This window comes from Bos taurus, chromosome 16 (genome assembly GCF_002263795.3).
Source record: "Bos taurus isolate L1 Dominette 01449 registration number 42190680 breed Hereford chromosome 16, ARS-UCD2.0, whole genome shotgun sequence".
Classification (NCBI taxonomy): Eukaryota; Metazoa; Chordata; class Mammalia; order Artiodactyla; family Bovidae; genus Bos; species Bos taurus.
The window spans coordinates 30,660,681-30,684,179 of NC_037343.1; the positions used below are offsets into that span (position 1 = coordinate 30,660,681).

At 40.4% G+C, this 23,499-nt stretch overlaps 1 protein-coding gene across 1 annotated transcript; it reads left to right on the top strand.

Moving 5' to 3' along the window:
* The first annotated feature begins 7,426 nt into the window (after positions 1-7,426).
* H3-3D (H3.3 histone D) lies at positions 7,427-11,052 on the top strand. Its single transcript, NM_001076191.2, is given in 2 exon segments — positions 7,427-7,790; positions 10,799-11,052. Coding segments are annotated over 2 exon segments (411 nt in total). The 5' UTR covers positions 7,427-7,487; the 3' UTR covers positions 10,907-11,052.
* The last annotated feature ends 12,447 nt before the right edge of the window (positions 11,053-23,499 follow it).

The following is a 23,499-nucleotide window of genomic DNA, read 5'->3' on the forward strand; positions in this document are numbered from 1 at the left end:
TTTCTCCCAGCGATCTTGATTCCAGCTTGTGCTTCATCCAGCCCAGTGTTTCTCATGATGTACTCTGCATATAAGTTAAATAAGCAGGGTGACAATATACAGACTTGATGTCCTCCTTTTCCTATTTGGAACCAGTCTGTTGTTCTATGTCCAGTTTTATCTGTTGCTTCCTGACCTGCATACAGATTTCTCAGGAGGCAGGTCAGGTGGTCTGGTATTCCCATCTCTTTAAGAATTTTCTAGAATTTGTTGTGGTCACTGTATAGCATAGAGAACTCTACTCATGTTCTTTGGTGACCTAAATAAGGAAATCTAAAAAACAAGGGATATATGTCTAGGCATAGCTGATTCACTTTGCTGTACAGCAGAAACTAACACAACTTTGTAAAACAACTACACTCCAATAAAAATTATTTTTTAAAGAAAGAAAAGTGTGTGTGTAGATAGGAAACTTGAGGAATGAAATAAAAAAGTATTAGGGAATATATTATGAAAAATATACTTATCTGAGGAGAGGAACAGCATTCAAAAGACAACACTGAAAAACAGTTAAGATTTCCATTCTTGGAAAATGATGGGAACAGAGGATTTCCCTTCATCCTGCCACCTGAGTATCTGCGGTAAATGAAGAAGACATGAATAAACACAGGAAAAGCCCTGAGAAAAATGCTTGTCAGAGTGTCAGTGCTATATCACTGCTCAATTACTAAATCTGGAAGAAATACAGACACGTAACAGTTCTTGCTTCCAGATACAAACCCAGGAGAGGAAGGAAACAGATTGCAGTGTATGTGCTATGGAACCTCCTGAACTTGCACATTTGTGTTATTTTTCTTGCTCTTAAAGTAATTTTTAATGAACTAACCTCCAAAATTGTGGCATTGAATATTTGTTCATGGTCACAGGGCAAGGAGTTTACACAGGGTACAGTGGGAAAGGCTCTTTTCTGCTCTCTGATCCTGGGCCCTCAGTAGAGAAGGCTCTGGGCTGAGGGATCAGGACAAGTAGAAGCTAGAATCCTCTGGAGGTAACTTCACTCCCATGTCTGCAGTTGAAGCAGGATTTTCTGGAGCACTTCCATGATACCTCCCCAACGTGGCCTGGACTTCCATGCACCAGGGCAGGCTCAGGGCAATCAGACCTCTTACTTGGTGGCTGAGGGCACCACAGGGAGTAACTTGAGTGGCCATAGAGCCTTCTTGCCTTTTCAAGCAAAACCTTGGCTGTTGTAATGTGTTATTTCCAGGAGATCAAGAAAAAAACCTGTCTGAAGTCAAGATGAGTGGACAGACAAGGCCCTTTTGATAAGGTCCTCATCTTGTCCTTATAAATACTTGAGGGAAAGGCAAAACTAAGCCAGAGAAAAATCTGAAGACTTGATAAGAAATGCACTGCTGATCGTCTTATAGATTTGTCAGTTACTGTGTGACACTTGATGAATTATTTCATGATCAGGAACATCTGAATGAATTAAGTAGCAAAAAAAAAATCTTTACACATTCCCTATAATACCTCCTTATTAATACCTGATTTACCATTCTACATTTTTATGAGAAATAAGTACACTAATGACCATAAGGCACAGCTTCTGAATGTTTTTATATATGAAATAATATAATGACTATTCTTACAATGGTAAGAGTATGAGGGGCTGGAAATAATATTTAGGCATGCCAGATTTCCTGTTGGCTTAAGATCCCACCCAGGCACCTCCATCCCTAAATACATGTGAATGTCTGCTTATTCTTCATTTTCCTGAATAAAGTTAAAGAAACTTTATTAAAAGTAGGACTTTCCTGGCGGTCCAGTGGTTAAGACTCCACACTTCCACTGCAGGGGACACAGGTTAGATCCCTGATATGGGAACTAGGATACCACATGCTGAGTGGTGCAGCCAAAATAAATACATATGATTTTTTAAATGATGATATAAGCTATAGGGTATTAGGGTTGTAACCAAACCCATTAGTGAGTACCTAACATAATTTATTTCTCACTGAAAAGATTTCCTATGGAATATAATTTGCTAGCTATGAGAGTGTAATCAAAAAGGTCTTGGTTTCAGTTTTAAATCTAAAATTTATCAGTTATTATGTGACACTGTATAGATTATTTCATGATTTTTGCCTGAGTATTTTATATGTAAGATTGAATTAACCATGTCGCCTACTTTCAGCAATGTTCTGAGTATTAAATGAGATTTGTTTAAAAGCTAATTTCAGTTTTGGTGCGTGTTAGGGATTCAATGAATCAGAGCCAGTAAATAGCTATAAAACAGTGACAATGGTAGCAACAGTAGTAGTAACAGTACTCAACAATGCCTCAACAGTATTGCAAGTATAGCAGTATAGTATTGCAAGTAGTGCAAGTATACCTTTTGCACTATACACTGATATTGTGACTAGATAGTTAATTCTTTGATTGTCTTTTTTCAAACATGATATCTTCACATGTAATGTGGTTGGCTGAAGTCTGTAAAGTGTTTATATCTGTATTCATCCATAGATAATCTAATAAATTTAATAATTTATTTATTAATAAATAAATAAATAATTTAATAAATTGTAATTCCTTTCCTGACTAGTAAACACTATGCTCTTTCGCAGCCTGTGAGTTTATTCTCTACTCTTTTTATAAGATAGATTATCAGAGAGAATCTTTATGAGAAACAATCACCAAAAAAAAATAATAATTCACTCTTGTTATTTGGTTGCTCAGTCATGTCTGACTCTTTGGGACCCCATGGATTGCAGCATTGACAGAATTCACCCTTGGATAACACTTTGTTCTTTTTGGAAGCATGGTTAACTAGAGTAATTTTAGAAATATTCAATATGGTAGAACTGAATGATAACGCATGAAGAAAAACAGAGTATTTAAAAAAGCCTTTATTTATGACTTTTCTAAGTAGAAATTCACCAAATAACTTGATAGAATTAGTAGAAAAATAACATTATCTTACCAGCATGAAGTATTAATAGCCAACCCAGTGTTGGGACTGAAAGGCCAAAAGGATAGTACTTGATACTTGAAATTACCTAAATAATTTACTAAATATAGACATCTGTTTCTATATATATCAAATTTATGTAATCACATAGGAATTTGAGGCTATATCTTAATTAAAATTCTACTTATTAAAGCATTTATATTGAATGAAACAGTATAAAACTAAATATTCAGTATCTGAACAGTCTTCCTTGATAAATGGTGCTTCAACAGCTAGAGAACCTACTCAACAGAAAGGAGGTAAGATCTGCAGAAAATATAATCTGAGCTTTAGATTTTTAAGTTCTAATAGGATCAAAAAGAATTTTTAAAACCTAGGAATAATCTTAACAAAGAAGATGAGAGATCTTTACAAACTATAGGACACTGATGAAAGAAATTAAGGATTACAAAATAAATGAAAACAAAAAGATACTCTATGCTCGTCAATTGGAAAAATTAATATTGTTGAAATGTCATATGTGAAACAAATCGCCAGTCCAGGTTCAATGCAGGATACAGGATGCTTGGGGCTGGTCATCTGGGGATGACCCAGAGGGATGGTACGGGGAGGGAGGTGGGAGGGGGGTTCAGGATGGGGAACACGTGTACACCCGTGGCGGATTCATGTTGATGTATGGCAAAACCAATACAATATTGTAAGGTAATTAGCCTCCAATTAAAGTAAATAAATTTATATTAAAAAAAAGAAATGTCCATGTTACCCAAAGCAATCTACAGATTCAATGTAAGCCTTACCAAAATTTCAAAAGCATTTTCTACAAAAATAAACCAAACAGTTCTAAAATGTGCATGGACCCACAAAAGACCCAAAGAGCTGAAAGAGTTTTGAGAAAAAAGAAAAGCTGGAGGCATGATGTTCTCTGACTTTAAATTATATTAAAAGTGATAGTAATCAAAGCAATTGATTTTATTGACTACGCTAAAGCCATTGACTGTATGGATGACAACAAACTGTGGAAAATTCTTAAAGAGATGGGAATACCAGACCACCTGACCTGCCTCCTGAGAAATCTGTACGCAGATCAAGAAGCAACAGTTAGAAGTGGACATGGAACAGTGGACTGGTTCCAAATTGGGAAAGCAGTACGTCAAGGCTGTATATTGTCACCCTGCTTATTTAACTTATATGCAGAGTACATCATGTAAAATGCCAACCTGAATAAAGCACAAGCTGGAATCAAGATTGCCAGGAGAAATATCAATAACCTCAGATACACAGATGACACCACCCTTACGGCAGAAAGTGAAGAAGAACTAAAGAGCCTCTTGATGAAAGTGAAAGAGGAGAGTGAAAAGGCTGGCTTAAAACTCAACATTCAGAAAATGAAGATCATGGTATCTGGTCCCATCATTTCATGGGAAATAGATGGGGAAACAATGGAAACAGTGGCAGACTTTGTTTTCTTGGGCTCCGAGATCATTGCAGATGGTGACTGCAGCCATGAAATTTCTTCCAAGGAGCCATGCTTGCTCCTTGGAAGATGACCAACCTAGACAGCATTTTAAAAAGCAGAGACATTACTTTGCTAATAAAGGTCCATCTAGTCAAAGCTATGGTTTTTTTCAATAGTCATGTGTGGATGTGAGAGTTGGACCATAAAGAAGGCTGAGCGCCCAAGAATTGATGCTTTTGAACTGTGGTGTTGTGGAAGACTCTTGAGAGCCCCTTGGACTGCAAGGAGATCAGACCAGTCAATCCTAAAGGAAACCAGTCCTGACTATTCATTGGAATGACTGATGGTGAAGCTGAAACTCCAATACTTTGGCCACCTGATGTGAAGAACTGACTCATTTGAAAAGACCCTGATGCTGGTAAAAAATGAAGGCAGAAAGAGAAGGGAATGACAGAGGATGAGATGGTTGGATGGCATCACCGACTCGATGGATATGAGTTTGAGCAAGCTCCGGGAGTTGGTGATGGACAGGGAAGCCTGGTGTGCTGTGGTCCATGGAGTCACAAAGAGTTGAACATGACTGAGCAACTGAAATGAACTGAATCAAAGCAATATTGTATTGACATAAAAACAGACACACAGATCAATGGAATAGAATAGAGAGCCCAGAAATAAGTTCGCACATCAGTGATCAACTAAAGGAGCCAAGATAAAGTGAAGAAAGAATAGTTTCTTCAATAAATGATGTTGGAGAAAATAGACAGCCACATGCAAAAAAGGTAACCAGACCCCTATCTTATGCCATACACAAAAATCAATGCAAAACAGATTAAATATTTGGACATGAGACCCAAACCATGAAATTCCTAGAAGACAATATCAGAAGTAAATTCCATGACAGTCTTGGCAAGAGTTTTTTGGATTTGACACCAAAAGCAAAAACAAAAGCAAAAATAAATGAGAAGACCACATCAAACTTAAAACCTTCTGCATAGCAATCAATTTTAAAAATGAAAAGGCAACCCATAGAATGAGAGAAAATATTTGCAAATCATAAATCTGATAATAGGTTAATATCCAAAATGCTTGTAATCATGCAATTCAATGGGTGGGGGGAGGCAATATGATTTTAAAATGGACAAAGGACGTAAATAGACATTTTCCAAAAGAAGACATACAACTGGCCAACAGGTACATGAAAAGGTGCTCAGCATCACTAAGCAACAGGAAGTACAAATTAAAACTGCAGTGAGATATAACCTCATACCTGTCCGAAAGCTTATCATCAAAAAGATAAGACACTACAAGTATTATAGAGGATGTGGAGATAAGGGAATCCCCGTACACTGTTGGTGGGAATGTACGTTGGTACAGCCATTATGGAAAACATTATGGTGTTTCTTCAAAATAAATTAAAAACGGAACTACAGTGTGATCCAGTAATTCCACCTCTGAGCGTTCATGCAAAGGAAATGAAAACAGGGTATCAAAGAGATGTCTCACTACCATGTTCATTGCAGCATTATTCCCATTAGCCAAGGTGTGTGTGTGTGTGCTAAGTCCCTTCAGTCATGCCCAACTCTGTGCGACCCTGTGACTGCAGCCTGCCAGACGCCTCTGTCCGTTGGATTCTCCAGGGAGAATATTGGAGTGGGTTGCCGTGCCCTCCTCCAGGGGATCTTCCTGACCCAGGGATCGAACTCTTGTCTCTTATGTCTCCTGCATTGGCAGGAGGGTTCTTTATAGAAGCAACCTAAATGTCCATCAAAGGATGAATGAATAAAAAGCCACACAAACATACTCAATGGAATATTAACCAGCCATGAAAAAAAGGATATCCTTCCATTCTCAAAAACATTGATGGAATTTGGAGGCATTCTGCAAAACAAATAAGCCAGACTACATGCTATCACATATATGTGGAATCTGGGGAGGGGGTAGAATGTCAAATTCATAGAAACAGAGAGTAGAAAAAATGATTTCCAAGGGCTAGAAGCTGGGAAATAACAAGGGAGTGGTAAATGTTACAGTGAATAGATTACAGTGACAAGATTAATAAGGTTTCAGGATCTAATGTAAAACATGGTGACTATAGCTGATAACACTGTATTTGTAACTGAAATTTGCTAAAAGTAGAATTTGTATTTTCAAATACAAAAAAAGATAAATATTTGAAGTGATGGATGAGAATTCCACCATGAGATACACTTTAAATATTCTACAGTTTTACGTCAATTATGCTTTAACAAAGCTGAAATTATAAATTTATAAATAAATAAAATTCAAAGAATGAGATGTAAAATCTTTTCACTGGCTTTTTTGCAGTCATTAGCTTAGTCATAATTTATTCTCTAAAAACATAACCAAACCAAGAAATACACTTCACATTTACTGAGACCAATTTGATCCAGACTCTGATAAGAACAGAAGTTGAAAACAAAATGGAAGATCTGATGGTGAATTGATACAAATTTACATACTAGCTCTGTAGAAATGATTGTGAAAACTCTGGCAAGACATTTGCTTAATTGGAATCTAAATTTTCACATGTATATATTTAAAATAACAAGAAAGTGTTGTTGTAACCACTGAACTTGGGAAAGTATTTTGAAAACTGAGAAAAACTTCTATGGAAAGCAAGTGTATTATTTGTTTTGCATGAAACAAATAATAATCTGTATTTTATTATTTTGTTATTTACTGAAGTGACAGATAAAATGTATTGATGAAATGTATTTTACACATAAAAGGTATGCCCAAATGGCAGTGATACCTGTCTTAGAAAATTTTATCAATAACTGTATTTTAAGACAATATTTTAAGCCTAATCCACTATTTATGAATACATAGTCTTTCTAAAGTATTTCATACTCTTCAAGATTTTTGTTTTGTCTGATCTTTAAAAAACTGCCAGTCCATCAGGGTAAGGCTAGAGTATTTATTTAGGAAGAACACCCCGGTAAAGCGGTTTGGTTGTTCGTTGGAGGGGGTTCCGCGCTTCGCTCGGCTCTCCGTTGGGCAGCAGACGCGGCGCCGCATTCGAAGAAGTGGCCTAAGACTTGGGCAGCGGTCTCAAAGAAAATGGCCCGGACCAAGAGGACAGCTTATAAATCCACGGGTGGGAAAGTGCCCCGCAAACAGCTGGTCATCGAAGCGGCCGGGAAAAGCGCCCCCTCTACCAGCGGGATGACAAAACCTCATCGCTACAGGCCCGGGACCGTTGCCCTCCGAGAAATCCGTCCTTACCAGAAATCCACCCATTTTCTGATTCGGAAGCTGCCTTTCCAGAGGTTGGTGAGGGAGATCGCCCAGGATTTCAAAACCGACTTGAAGTTCCAGAGTGCCGCCATCCGTACGCTGCAGGAGGCTAGCGAAGCGTACCTGGTGGGTTTGCCTGAAGATACTAATCTGTGCGCGATCCATTTGGAGTTTCACCATCACGCCCCAAAGACATCCAGTTGGCTCGCTGGATAGGGGAGGGGGGCAGGAGGGGAGCTTTCAGTGAAAACAGTTTTTATGGTGTTTTGTAAATTCTGTAAAATACTTTGGCTTAATTTGTGACTTTTTTTGGTAGGAAATTGTTTATAATATGTTGCGTTTGTACTTAAGTTGTTCCATCTTTCACTCAGGATGATGGGAAAAGTGGCCCTTCACAGACCTCAGTTAATATGAGCACTGTTGCTCAGAAAAGACAAGTTGTTAATATGCAGAAGGGACGAGTGATATTTCTTGCTTCTCATGATGCATGTTTTCTGTAGGTTAACGGCTTGTTGGGTAATTATAATGGTACTAGAATTGATAAATCTATACTGGGTCCTTTTGCAGTAAAAGTGATTATGACTTGATCCAAGTGTTTTTAACAGTTGGGGCTGTTAAGTCTGACCATACATCACTGTGATAGAATGTGGACTTTTTCAAGGGATGAAGATAAGTCTTAACCACAGCATAACTTGCAGTTTCCTTAAAAAAAAAAAAAAAAAAAAAGTAAACCTCGCAGCTATAGAATACACTATACACATTTATAATAGCTATTTTGTATATTGTAGAGTCAACATTTTAAAATTAAGTGTTTCACATTGACATGTTGGGGGGAGTCTTGCCATTAAGATGTGTGGGATTCAGAGTACAGTTGGTTTTCTCCTAACTAGACTGCACCTGTTTTCCTACATAGTTCAAGTGCTTTGCACATTATACCTTCTATCAGTCCTCATTGTACCACATGTTAACTAACCCTCTAGGTGATAATGCAAACACTGATGGGGGGATTGATTTATAAGGGCCCTAGAATATAATACAAGCCGAGCTATTCACACCAACCAGTCCATTCTGAAGGAGATCAGTCCTGGGTGTTCTTTGGAAGCTGCTGCTGCTGCTGCTAAGTCGCTTCAGTCGTGTCCGACTCTGTGCGACCCCATAGATGGCAGCCCACTAGGCTCCGCCGTCCCTGGGATTCTCCAGGCAAGAACACTGGAGTGGGTTGCCATTTCCTTCTCCAATGCATGAAAGTGAAAAGTCAAAGTGAAGTCGCTCAGTCGTGTCCGACCCTCAGCAACCCCATGGACTGCAGCCTTCCAGGCTCCTCCGCCCATGGGATTTTCCCTGCAAGAGTACTGGAGTGGGGTGCGATTGCCTTCTCCAATATGACCTTTACTTTTACTTATTTATACACAAAATATGCTTAAATATTATTATATGTATAAAACCATACAGAAGCTAACATTAAAAATAAACCATCTTATAAGTGGACCAACAGCCTCTTATATCTAATCCTTTCACAGTATTTGCTGATTTTTTAAATTTAATTTTATGGAAATAAATAGATTTTTTAAAATGATACCACAAACTAATGTTTTGTTTTGCTGCAAAAACTACTACGATTTTATCATAGGAAAAATTAAGGGAAAAGACTTTTAGTTCCAGTTCTGAAAACATACTAATGTTCCTCAACATAGTTAATGTAACTGTTAATACACATTTATAGCTGGAACTAATATAAGTTTTTTTTTTTTAGTTATTTGGCTCAATATTTCCTCAGCATAGTAGATGTATTAAGAAATTTTTACTATTATTTACATCATTTTGGTTGTTGTTACAAGTACAATCACACAATCACTAACATTTTATGTATGTATTTAATTAATTTATTTATTTTGGGGTCTTCATTGCTTTGCATGGGCTTTCTCTAGTTTCAGCGAGCAGGGGCTACTCTTCGTTGCAGTGTGCAGGCTCCTAATTGTGATGGCTTCTCTTGTTTTGAAGCACAGGCTCTGGAGGGTGCAGGCTCAGTAGTTGTGGTTCAGGGGCTTAGTTGCTCTGAGGCATGTGGAATCTTCCCAGATTAGGATCGAACCCATGTCCCATGCATTGGCAAGTGAATTCTTATTCACTGCACCACCAGGGAAATCCTATTTATAGATGTAATTATTTATTAAAATGTAAGCATTAACTGACAACATAAGATTATCTCATCAATAATTAGATATTGACATGATACTGAAACGGCTATAACACACTTTTGTAAACACTGATTTTTAAATTTTATTTCTTTGTAAAATTTGAAGCTATGATAAAAAATAGTTTACCCAAATATAAAATAAAATGAAATTTAAAATGTAGACTAAAAGTTATTTGTCTTCTAATAGGTAATTTTTAAGCAAGTTATGCCATCAATAATTAGGTTACTATTATAAAATGATAATGCTGTCTTTGATCACTCTTTTGTATTTGCTGATTGATATTACAAAATACAAACATTTTTCTGAGGGATGACCTGGTTTTGGCTTTTTGCATGGTCAAATAGTGCATTTCCTATGTTAAAAATTTAAGGTGGCTTTGTATGATTTTATTTCATTGTGTTTTACTTTAAGGATAGAGGAGCTGTGCAGCTGCCTAGAAGGGTTGTCATTTAGGTGATATTGAGCTACTGAAATGAGAAAAGGTCAAGACCTTGCAAAGTGTAAAGCTGTATTCAGATTGGACTCTGCTCTTCTTTTGCATTACTTTCTTCAGGCTCTTTCTTAGGGCTTGTGATTCAGTATGTGCTTGTGTGTGTGTGTGTGCGCTTAGTCAAGTCCGTCTCTTTGCGCCCCCATGAACCGTAGCCCAGCAGGCTCCTCCATCCAGGGAATTTTTCAGGCAAGAATACTGGAGCGGGTTGCCATGTCCTACTCCAGGGGATCTTCCTGTACCCAGGGATTGAACCTGCATCTCTTGCATTTCCTGCATTGGCAGGTGGATTCTTTACCAGTGTGCCACCTAGGAAGCCCTTGTGGCTAGTGGGCACTACTAAAGCAGCCTCATACTGTAACATTCAGTAAGATTTCTTAAGTGATTACTGGCTTAGATGAAGTTTCTTGATTATTTTTTTAATCTATTTTCTTTCCACTCAACAGGTTGTATTCCTTGAGTCCAAGCAGCACAGTAATCTGGCAAGAATGTACTCCCAGAATAAGAGCTTTCCATGGCTTGAAGGAAAAAGGAGACAGCCACAACCCATGTAAGATGAGAACGGGGCCTGAGAAGAGCTCTGGGACGCCGCTGGAGTAGCCCTGAGCCTCTGGTGGAAGTGCTCATTCACATCCCCAAGTTTACTGTGAAACAAGCACTGTCTCAAAACACAAAGAGAAAAATAAAAAATAAACAGGAATCCCTGTCTCTCTGGTATTTATGTTCTAATGGGAGTGGAGAGGAAGCAGATGGTTAATAAATAATGAAAGCAGATTACATTAGTGAGGAATAAGTGTGACAGGGAAGAATAAAGCAGGAAATTGAATTTGCTATTATTAGAAAATTGAAGCACTAAAAAGTAAAGTCCGGGTTGAATCAGTAAAAACTTTACATTTAAAAATAGACATAGACTTCCCTGGTGGCTCAGTGGTAAGGAATCCACCTGCCAATGCAGGAGACATGGGTTTGATCCCTGATCCAGGAAGGCCCCACATGCCACAGAGCAAGTAAGCTCATGTGCCACAGCTGTTGAGCCTGTGCTCTCGAGTCTGTGCTCCACAACAAGAGAAGCCGCCCCAATGAGGAGCCCGTGCGCCACAACTAGACAGTAGCCTCCACTTGCCACAGCTGGAAAAGAGCCCTCGCAGCAACGAAGACCCGGCACAGCCAAAACTAAATAAATAAATAACTTAAAAAACAGACGTAAAGTAGGTGAGGTTACTGGGGCTTCCCTGGTAGCTCAGCTGGTAAAGAATCCGCCTGCAATGGAGGAAATCCTGGTTCGATTCCTGGGTAGGGAAGATCCCCTGGAGAAGAGAGAGGCTACCCATTCCAGTATTATTGGGCTTCCCTGGTGGCTCAGATGGTAAAGAATCTGCCTGGAATGTGGGAGACCTGGGTTTGATCCCTGGGTTGGGAAGATCCCCTGGAGGAGGGCATGGCAACCTACTCTAGTATTCTTGCCTGGAGAATCCCCAGGGACAAAGGAGCCTGGCAGGCTATATAGTCCATGGGGTCACAAAGACTCAGACATGACTGAGCAACTAAGCATAGCACAGCATAGGTGAGGTTACTAGCCATACGAATAGTTCTGGGAAAAGTGTCTCAACAGAGGAAGCACGTGTGCAGTCTTGGACATCTCCTTAACATCAGGAGTGATAGATGTGGTCATCTCATCTCTTTGCTCCAGGAGAGCTCAACTCCTGCCATTAACTTTGTCCTTGAGGTATCAGAGGAAACAAAACTCCAGTTCACTCCACTTGACGAATTCCAGTTACTCAATCCAGGGGCCCAACTACCTCCTACACTTCAGTGTGAGACCAAGTTTGTTTTATCCTAAGCTTAAATTGAAGAAAGTAGGGAAAACCACTAGACCATTCAGGTATGACCTAAATCAAATCCCTTATGACTATATAGTGGAAGTGAGAAGTAGATTTAAGGGCCTAGATCTGATAGATAGAGTGCCTGATGAACTATGGAATGAGGTTCGTGACATTGTACACGAGACAGGGATCAAGACCATTCCCATAGAAAAGAAATGCAAAAAAGCAAAATGGCTGTCTGGGGAGGCCTTACAAATAGCTGTGAAAAGAAGAGAAGTGAAAAGCAAAGGAGAAAAGGAAAGATATAAACATCTGAACGCAGAGTTCCAAAGAATAGCTAGAAGAGATAAGAAAGCCTTCTTCAGCAATCAATGCAAAGAAATAGAGGAAAACAACAGAATGGGAAAGACTAGGGATCTCTTCAAGAAAACCAGAGATACCAAAGGAACATTTCATGCAAAGATGAGCTCGATAAAGGACAGAAATGGTATGGACCTAACAGAAGCAGAAGATATTAAGAAGAGATGGCAAGAATACACAGAAGAACTGTACAAAAAAGATCTTCATGACCCAGATAATCACGATGGTGTGATCACTCACCTAAGGCCAGACATCCTGGAATGTGAAGTCAAGTGGGCTTTAGAAAGCATCACTATGAACAAAACTAGTGGAGGTGATGGAATTCCAATTGAGCTACTTCAAATCCTGAAAGATGATGCTGTGAAAGTGCTGCACTCAATATGCCAGCACATTTGGAAAACTCAGCAGTGGCCACAGGACTGGAAAAGATCAGTTTTCATTCCAATCCCAAAGAAAGGCAATGCCAAAGAATGCTCAAACTACCACACAATTGCACTCATCTCACACGCTAGTAAAGTAATGTTCAAAAGTCTCCAAGCCAGGCTTCAGCAATATGTGAACCGTGAACTTCCTGATGTTCAAGCTGGTTTTAGAAAAGGCAGAGGAACCAGAGATCAAATTGCCAACATCTGCTGGATCATGGAAAAAGCAAGAGAGTTCCAGAAAAACATCTATTTCTGCTTTATTGACTATGCCAAAGCCTTTGACTGTGTGGATCACAATAAACTGTGGGAAATTCTGCAAGAGATGGGGATACCAGACCACCTGATCTGCCTCTTGAGAAATTTGTATGCAGGTCAGGAAGCAACAGTTAGTACTGGATATGGAACAACAGACTGGTTCCAAATAGGAAAAGGAGTTTGTCAAGGCTGTATATTGTCACCCTGTTTATTTAACTTATATGCAGAGTACATCATGAGAAACGCTGGACTGGAAGAGACACAAACTGGAATCAAGATTGCCGGGAGAAATATCAGTAACCTCAGATATGCAGATGACACCACCCTTATGGCAGAAAGTGAAGAGGAACTCAAAAGCCTCTTGATGAAAGTGAAAGTGGAGAGTGAAAAAGTTGGCTTAAAGCTCAACATTCAGAAAACGAAGATCATGGCATCCAGTCCCATCACTTCATGGGAAATAGATGGGGAAACAGTGGAAACAGTGACTGACTTTATTTTTCTGGGCTCCAAAATCACTACAGATGGTGACTGCAGCCATGAAATTAAAAGGTGCGTACTCCTTGGAAGGAAAGTTATGACCGACCTAGATAGCATATTCAGAAGCAGAGACATTACTTTGCCAACAAAGGTTCGTCTAGTCAAGGCTATGGTTTTTCCAGTGGTCATGTATGGATGTGAGAGTTGGACTGTGAAGAAGGCTGAGTGCTGAAGAATTGATGCTTTTGAACTGTGGTGTAGGAGAAGACTTGAGAGTCCCTTGGACTGCAAGGAGATCCAACCAGTCCATTCTGAAGGAGATCAGCCCTGGGATTTCTTTGGAAGGAATGATGCTAAAGCTGAAGCTCCAGTACTTTGGCCACCTCATGCGAAGAGTTGACTCATTGGAAAAGACTCTGATGCTGGGAGGGATTGGGGGCAAGAGGAGAAGGGGACGACAGAGGATGAGATGGCTGGATGGCATCGCTGACTTGATGGACATGAGTCTCAATGAACTCTGGGAGTTGGTGATGGACAGGGAGGTCTGGCGTGCTGCAATTCATGGGGTCGCAAAGAGTCGGACACGACTGAGCGACTGAACTGATCTGATCTAAGCAGCTAAAAAGATAGGTATGAGAAGGTTGTAGCTGATTTCTGGTTTAAGTAGAAAGAGGTCAGAAGTAAAATTTTAGGCATGTTAAGTTTGAGAAGTTTCTCAGACAGCCATGTGGAGATGCTCTTAGAAAGCTTTTAGGATATCAGTTCAGTTCAGTCACTCAGTCGTGTCCAGCTCTTTGTGACCCCATGGACTCACAGCACGCCAGGCTTCCCTGTCCATCACCAACTCCCAGAGCTTGCTCATACTCATGTCCATCAAGTCGGTGATACCATCCAACCATTTCATCCTCTGTCATCCCCTTCTCCTCCTGCCTTCATTTTTCACTAGCATCAGGGTCTTTTCCAATGAGTCAGTTCTTTGCATCAGGTGGCCAAGGGATTGGAGCTTCACTTCAGCATCAGTCCTTCCAATGAATAGCCAAGACTGATCTGCTTTAGGATGGACTGGTTTGATCTCCTTGCAGTCCAAGGGACTCTCAAGATTCTTCTCCAACACCACAGTTCAAAAGCATCAATTCTTCAGCGCTCAGCCTTCTTCACAGTCCAACTCTCACATCCATACATGACCACAGGAAAAACCATAACCTTGACTAGATGGACCTTTGTTGGCAAAGTAATGTCTCTGCTTCTGAATATGCTATCTAGGTCAGTCATAACTTTCCTTCCAAGGAGTAAGCGTCTTTTAATTTCATGGCTGCAGTCACCATCTGCAGTGATTTTGGAGCCCCCCAAAATAAAGTCTGACACTGTCTCCATTGTTTCCCCATCTATTTGCCATGAAGTGTTGGGACCAGATGCTATGATCTTTGTTTTTTGAATGTTGAGTTTTAAGCCAGCTTTTTCACTCTCCTCTTTCACTTTCATCAAGAGGCTCTTTAGTTCTTCACTTTCTGCCATAATCGTGGTGTCATCTGCATATCTGAGATAATTGATATTTCTCTCCACAATCCTGATAGTTCAGTTGGTAAAGAATCCGCCTGCAATGCAGTTTGATTCCTGGGTCGGGAAGATTCACTGGAGAAGGGATAGGCTACCCACTCCAGTATTCTTGGGCTTCCCTTGTGGCTCAGCTGATAAAGAATCTGCCTGTAATTCGGGAGACCTGGGTCTGATCCCTGAGTTGGGAAGATCCCCTGGAGAAGGGAAAAGCTACCCACTCCAGTATCCTGGTCTGGAGAATGCCATGAGTCGAATACGACTGAGCAACTTTCACTTTCACTTTCCTGGCAATCTTGATTCCAGCTTGTGCTTCATCCAGCCCAGCATTTTGCATGATGTTCTTTGCATAGAAGTTAAATAAGCAGGGTAACAGTACACAGCCTTGATATACTCCTTTCCCAATTTGGAATCAGTCCGTTGTTCCATGTCCGGTTCTAACTGTTGCTTCTTGACCTCCATACTTATTTCTCAGGAGGCAGGTCAGGTGCTCTGGTATTCCCATCTCTTTAAGAATTGTCCACAGTTTGTTGTGATCCACACAGTCAAAGGCTTTAGCATAGTCGATGAAGAAGAAGTAGATGTTTTTCTGGAATTCTGTTGTTTTTTCTATGATCTAACAGATTTTGGCAATTGATCTCTTGTTCCCCTGCCTTTTCTAAATCCAGCTTGAACATCTGGAAGTTCTCAGTTCATGTACTGTAGAAGCTCATACAAAGATCCATGTATCTATGCATTTACTTATTATCTATAAACCTGTTTTATTTTAATTTTTAATTCAATTGTTTTGCATGATTATTCTTTTTATATTATGGTCTAATGAAACTTCTACTTTATTTTGTTTGTCTAATGTGAGTGAATCAGTAATTGGCCAATTAAAAAGCTCAAATTCACAGATGCATAGCTGATTGTTCCCTTGAGATCAATGCTCACAGATAGATGTAAACTATATGAAAAAAATACTCATTTGATATTTTAAGGATTATGATATTTTCTAGAAATGTTTAAGGCAAAAGGAGATGAGAGCAGCAGAGGATGAGATGTTTGGATAGCATCAAAGGACATGAATTTGAGCAAACTCCAGTGGATACTGAAAGACAGGGAAGCCTGGTATGCTGCAGCCCATGGGGTTGCAAAGAGTTGGATACAACTTAGCAATAGAACAACAACAATAAATATTTTCTAGAACCTAAATTTTTCCCATGGAACAAATATAATTGGTAACATTACATATTCAGATAAATATATGTTGTGTTTTCATATGTAATTCAGTCATCTATGCATGTAAGTGGTATAGATTTTAGAAATACAATCCCATATTCCAAATTTAAAAAATGGTGGTCTTTACTGAAAGAGATACTGTCTGAGTTACTGGCCAATTGGCCACCTGAATCAATCAGTACTTACTGTAGAAAAAGACATATTTACAGGTTTTCAAGTCAAAGGTATCAAATATAGGGAATCAGACACTTAGAAAATTGTTTAGGTACTAAAGAATTAAAAGCCAAGGGGAGAATTTGTAGGTTTCAAATTTTACTCATGAGTTTTGGGGCCTCCCTTCCCTTCCCTTCCCTTCCTCAGATGGTAAGGAATCTGTCTGAAATGCAGGAGACCTGGGTTCGAACTCTGGGTCAGGAAGATTCCCCCTGGAGAAGGAAATGACTACCCACTCCAGTATTCTTGCCTGAAGAATTCCACGGACAGAAGAGCCTGGTGGGCTCCAGTCCATGGGGTCACAGAGCGTTGGACACGAGCGAGCGACTAATGCTTCACTTCACTTCTCCCCTCACCACTTTGTCAAGATACTGCCACCATTACTGCTCCTGCCTTGTAAAGCCAGGCAAGTGCATGAGAAATAGGTGGGGAAAGACCCAGAACCCTCACATAGAAAAGCACACAGTTCTGGCCTTCCAGCTGGAACCACCATCTTCCAGTAATTCACCAAAACGACCGAAACTAAGGGAAAGAGGGGAAGCGCCTGCTGTGTGATCTCTGTGCGCTCAGTTGCTCAGTTGTGTCTCTTTGTGACCTCATGGACTGTAGCCCACCAGGCTCCTCTGTCCATGGGATTTCCCAGCAAGAATACTGGAGTGGATTGTTGTCTTCTTCAGGAGAATCTTTCTGATCCAGAGACGGAACCCACATCTCCTGCATTGGCAGGCAAATTCTTTACCACTGAGACACCGGGGAAACCGTAGGCCTTCAGAAAACATGGAAATGTTCCTTTGGCCACATACATGTGAGTCTACAAGAAAGCCGATATTGCAGACATCAAGGGAATGGGCATTGTTCAAAAAGGAATGCCCCACAAATGTCACCACCGCAAACCTGGAAGTCTACAATGTTACCCAGAATGCTATTGCCATTGTAATAAACAAACAAGGGCAAGATTCTGGCCAAGAGAATAAATGTGTGATTGAGCATATTAAGCACTCTAAAATCCTAGGTTGCTTCTTGAAACATGTGAAGGAAGATGATGATAAAGAGGAAGCCATGGGACTTCCCTGGTGATCCAGTGGCTAAGATTCCACACTCCCTAGGCAGGGAGCCCAGGTTCAATACCTGCTTAGGGAACTAGATCCTGCATGTTGCAACTAATATCTGGCTCAATCAAATAATTAAATATTTAAAACGAAAAAAAGAAGGAAGGCAAAGAGAAAGATTGTTGGGTTCAGTTGAAGCACCAGCCTGCTCCACCCAGAGACACACACTTCATGAGAACCAATGGAAAGGAGCCTGAATTGTTCAAATCCATTCCCTGTGAATTCATGGCATAACAGGTGTGAGAAAAAATAAAAAGACCTGGATGGTTAAAAAACACGTATAAAAACAAACAAACATGTACTTCTGCTCACCACTACTAACAGGAAGAGAAATAAGACATCCACTTCCTTTCTCCCTTCTCAATCTCATGCAAGCTTATCTCATTGATAGAACTTAAACAACCCATCCAGAAATCTGGAGGAAAGGAAACTGAGATATGTAATTCCAAGGCTTACAGTCCTCCTCCATTCTGAAGGAGATCAGCCCTGGGATTTCTTTGGAAGGACTGACGCTAAAGCTGAAACTCCAGTCCTTTGGCCACCTCATGCGAAGAGTTGACTCATTGGAAAAGACTCTGATGCTGGGAGGGATTGGGGGCAGGAGGAGAAGGGGACGACAGAGGATGAGATGGCTGGATGGCATCGCTGACTCGATGGACGTGAGTCTCAGTGAACTCTGGGACTTGGTGATGGACAGGGAGGCCTGGTGTGCTGCAATTCATGGGGTCGCAAAGAGTCGGACACGACTGAGCGACTGAACTGAACTGAACAGTCCTCCAACCAGAAGGGAGAGCAGAGAAGGAATTTGGATTTGATGTTGCCAAAATGCATTCTTTCCCACAGTTCAACCCAACGGCTTATATTTTAACTTTTGAACAATGGCAAAATTGACAATAGCATGTGTTGATCTAAGATAATACAACCCATTCCTCATTTAAGTGAAAATGTCCTGAAACTCTCTCAAGGTAGAGATCCGAAGTTGAATCAATCACTGTATCCATCTCTGGGGAATGGTTATGTCTTGTTTTTCCTAATGAAGATACACTGTTCTATGATAATTAGAGATAAAATTATAAGGTAGAGGTGCACCAACACATCTTACATGTAATATTTAGGAAGAAAGAAAACAATGGCTAATATATGCTAATTAAAATGAAGAATTTGTTGCTGCTGCTGCTGCTGCTAAGTCACTTCAGTCATGTCCGACTCTTAGTGACCCCATGGACTGCAGCCCACCAGGCTTCTCCGTCTATGGGATTTTCCAGGCAAGAGTACTGGAGTGGGGTGCCATTGCCTTCTCCAGTGCATGAAAGTGAAAAGTGAAAGTGAAGTTGCTCAGTTGTGTCTGACTCTTAGTGACCCCATGGACTACAGCCCGCCAGGCTCCTCCGTCCATGGGATTTTTTTCTAAATGCTTAAAACTAGTAATGAGATGCTGGTGCTTTTAATTTCACTTTTCCACTACATAGTCTGTCTCTTTCTTGCCCTCAAATCATTTTTGTTGTTTATGATTATTTACTTGGTGAAAATTTCTCAATAGCCCTACATGCACTAGATTCAGGAGTCTTCACTAATTAGACAGGAAGTACAATGAAGTACCCTTTGGAAATCTTCTGGATTCCAGACACACATCCTTTCATAACCATTAGGTAGCAGGATCAATCACTCCAACCACCATAATAACCCACACAATTGCCTGCTGGTTTCAGAGCCATGAAGCACAAACTATCTAGGATGCAGTCTCAATGCTCTAATCAATCTAAATCCTTCCATATATATTCAGTTGAAATTTAAAGGTGATACTTCTTCCTAATTAATGCTCTAAATTTCATGCAAGACTTAGCTATGCTATTAATTCATTCACCTCTTAATTCTGGGACCAAAAGTATTAGATGGGGCTATAAAAATAGCTGTGTTCTGCTACTATAAAAATATAAAAGATCAGGACTTCCCTCGTGGTCCGGTGGCTAAGACTCCACACTCCCAAAGGAGGAGGCCTGAGTTCAATCCCTGATCAGAGAGTTAGATCATGCTACATGCCACAGCTAAAGATCCCACATGCTGCAACTAAGATCAAAGATCCTGTGTCCACAACTAAGATCTGACCCAGCCAAATAAGCACGTTTTAAAAAATAAGTAAGAGATCACTTAACTGCTGCTAAGTCACTTCAGTCGTGTCCGACTTTGTGTGACCCCATAGACGGCAGCCCACCAGGCTCCTCCGTCCCTGGGATTCTCCAGGCAAGAACACTGGAGTGGGTTGCCATTTCCTTCTCCAATGCATGAAAGTGAAAAGTGAGAGTGAAGTCGCTCAGTCGTGTCTGACTCTTAGCGACCCCATGGACTGCAGCCTACCAGGCTCCTCTGCCCATGGGATTTTCCAGGCAAGAGTACTGGAGTGGGGTGCCATTAAGGGTGATTGAAATGCTCTTTTTATCACATTGCTTGAAAGCTTGAAAGCTCTTTTTATCGCATTTTGACTGAGAATTTAAATTCCCAAACTAGTAATTTCCCACTTACAGGCGATATCATGTTGACAAAGTCAACCAGTCCACCATCAAGTCTTGTAGTGATTAATCTTTCATACTGTTTCTTTTATAACAGCTAGTTTACCTCCCTAACTAAGCCATGCCGTCAAAGAGCACATTATTCAGGCACGCATAATAATTTAAGTAGTTATTTGCTATTTCATACTGTGGAAAACCAGTATATATTTTCCACTTAGGACCTTCCAAAATCTGCAGAAGTAAAACAACTTCCAGCTGCCATTTTTGATGATTTAGTTCTTGGAAACATTTTTGGTTCTCTATTCTATTGTATTCAAGTCGTGTAAAGAAGCCAAAAACCTCTAAGTATTTCAAGCAAGCAAAAGTTAACATAGAGAATTGGTACTTACAAAACCATTGGAAGTATTAGATGAATGAAATCTTCAGATTGCTTTTGGGTTTTTTAGTTGTGATCGAATTAACCAGAAATTTACTGTTAGGACAAATGTTATAAAATGACTGGAAATCTTCACTGATTACTGAGACTTCCATGAATATTTGTGGAGTCAAGGGAGAATAGGGGCTTCCCAGGTGACACACTGGTAAAGAATCCACTTGCCAATGCAGGAGATGCAGGAGACATGGGTTCAATCCCTGGGTCGGGAAGATCCCCTGGAGAAGAAAATGGTAACCCACTCCAGTATTCGTGCCTGGAAAATTCCAGAGACAGAGGAACCTGGTGGGCTACAGTCCGTGGAGTAGAAAAGAGTCAGATACAACTGAGGACAGCACATACAAGGGAGAATAACTTGCAGGACCTGTAATGTGTGATTATAGGACTCACACAGAAGGGAAGGAAATAAATTCCACTGAAATAAAAGAGAAAAGAAAAGACCTCAGCATAGACGTCCACCTCAGGGTTTTGATGTAAAGAACATGGAAAAGATGATAAAGATTGTTGCATTTTGATTCACATTTTTATGGATACTCTCTAAATGATACAATACGAAAAACAGTTAACCTTGAGAAAGTTACAGCAAACATTCTCTCTCTTCTCCCACAACTTACAGTCCAGGGAGAAATACAGATGAGTAAGCAGAGTATCTAGGGACACTTTTCTAGATTCATGAATTGATCCTTCTCACCCCTGGCTCTGAAAGAGCCAAGAAGGCAGGGGCAAAGGGCCCTAAGGAAATAAACCACTTGTATACTGAAAATTTGGAGAAGGCAACGGCAACCCACTCCAGTACTCTTGCCTGGAAAATCCCATAGACAGAGGAGCCTGGTAGGCTGCAGTCCATGGGGTCGCTAAGAGTCAGACACGACTGAGCGACTTCACTCTCAATTTTCACTTTCATGCATTGGAGAAGGAAATGGCAACCCATTCCAGTGTTCTTGCCTGGAGAATCCCAGGGACGGGAGAGCCTGGTGGGCTGCTGTCTATGGGGTCGCATAGAGTCGGACACGACTGAGGTGACGTAGCAGCAGTAGCAACAGCATACTGAAAATTTCAAAACATTGCTGAAAGAATTATATAAGACTCATTAATTGGAATGACATGCTATGTTCATACACTGGAAGACAACATTGTTGACACTTCCATGGGTAATGTTGACATTACCCAAAGTGATGTACAGATTCACTGCAACACCTAACAGAACTCCAAAGCCATTTTAAAAGAAATGGAAAAAAACATTCTTAAAATACATATGGAACCACAAAGGACCCCAAAGAGCCAAAACATCTTGACAGCAAAGAATAAAGATGGAGGTTTCACATGTCCTGACTTCAAAATATTACAAAGTCTGTAGCAATTGAAACAGAATGGCACTGGCATAGAAACAGGCAGATAGACCTGTGGACCAGAATAAAGAGTCCCCAAGTAAACTCACACAGACGTGGCCAAGTGATAATCTCTGAGTATCTATGATAACACAATGGGGAAAGGATAGGCTCTTCAACAGCAACAGAATGAAAAGGCAACATACTTGCCATCCTTATACCTTAAAAAAAGACTTATAACTCCAAATACATAAGAGCTACTACAACTCACTTTAAAAAATATTTTAATGAACAAAAGAATTGGATATATATTACTCCAAAGAAGACATACAAATAGCCAACAGACATTTGAAAAGTTGCTCAGCATCGCTAATCATCATGGAAACGCAAATCAAAACCCCAGTGAGATATCATCTCACATTTGCTAGGATGTGTATTACAAAGAAAAAAAATTATTTAACATAGCAAAGTTGGCAAAGAAGTCGAGAATTAGAACTTTTGTCCGCTGTTGATGGGAATGTAAAATGGTGAAGCTGTTATGGAAAACAGTATGGAGGTTCCTCAAAACATGAGAAAAGAAGTCCGACTTCCAGAAATATGACCAAATGAAACGAAATCGTTACAGCAGAGAGATAACTGTCATTCCCTGTTCATTGCAGCATTTCAAACAATAGCCAAGAAAGGTCAATCTCGGGTGGAGTGGGAGCCTGGAACTCACATGTTCCAGGACCAGGGGAGCTTGTCGTTGCACTGAGAGGACGCAGCAGGCAGAGCTCCCAACCCTGGCCCAGCCTCAGAGGATACCCACCCTTGCCCGGGACAGGCAGGTATGTTTACGTAAACTATTTATATTTCCATGCCATTGTCTGGAGACTGGGACACCTTTGTTGGCATACACTGTTCCCCAGAAGTACTCCAGGTACTTCCAAGTATGTCTGCACAGCCTGAAAAGCCTTATAAATACCCTATCTGCAACACTCCTATTGCCACAGACAAGAGGAAAGATGAGATGGTAAACACAAAGAGCTGTGTATTCCTCTGCGAGAAACTATTCACACGTTTGTATTTACAGACGACATCCTCCCTCTGATTTCAGGCCCTTGGGTAACTGTAAGCTATTTGGAAGGCCCCCAGGGGTTACTCCTGTGCAAATGAGCAGCCCTAAGATTTCCATCTCCCTCACAACAATCGTTTTCTTTCTTCCAGGCCCTTCGATTCATTAGTAAGGTGACCATATTTCCCAGTTTGCCTGGGACAACCCCTGTTTGCATCTGCTGTCCTGGAGTAAGTAGAACAGCTCCAGAGCATCCTAGTTTGTTCCATAAATTGTAGACCATCCTATCCCTTAGCCATACCTGTGTTTCAAGTTAATTCTGTCCTCTAGTGGTTAGAGAGTCTCATTACACATATCCCAGACGCAGATGGCCCTGGAGGAGGACCCT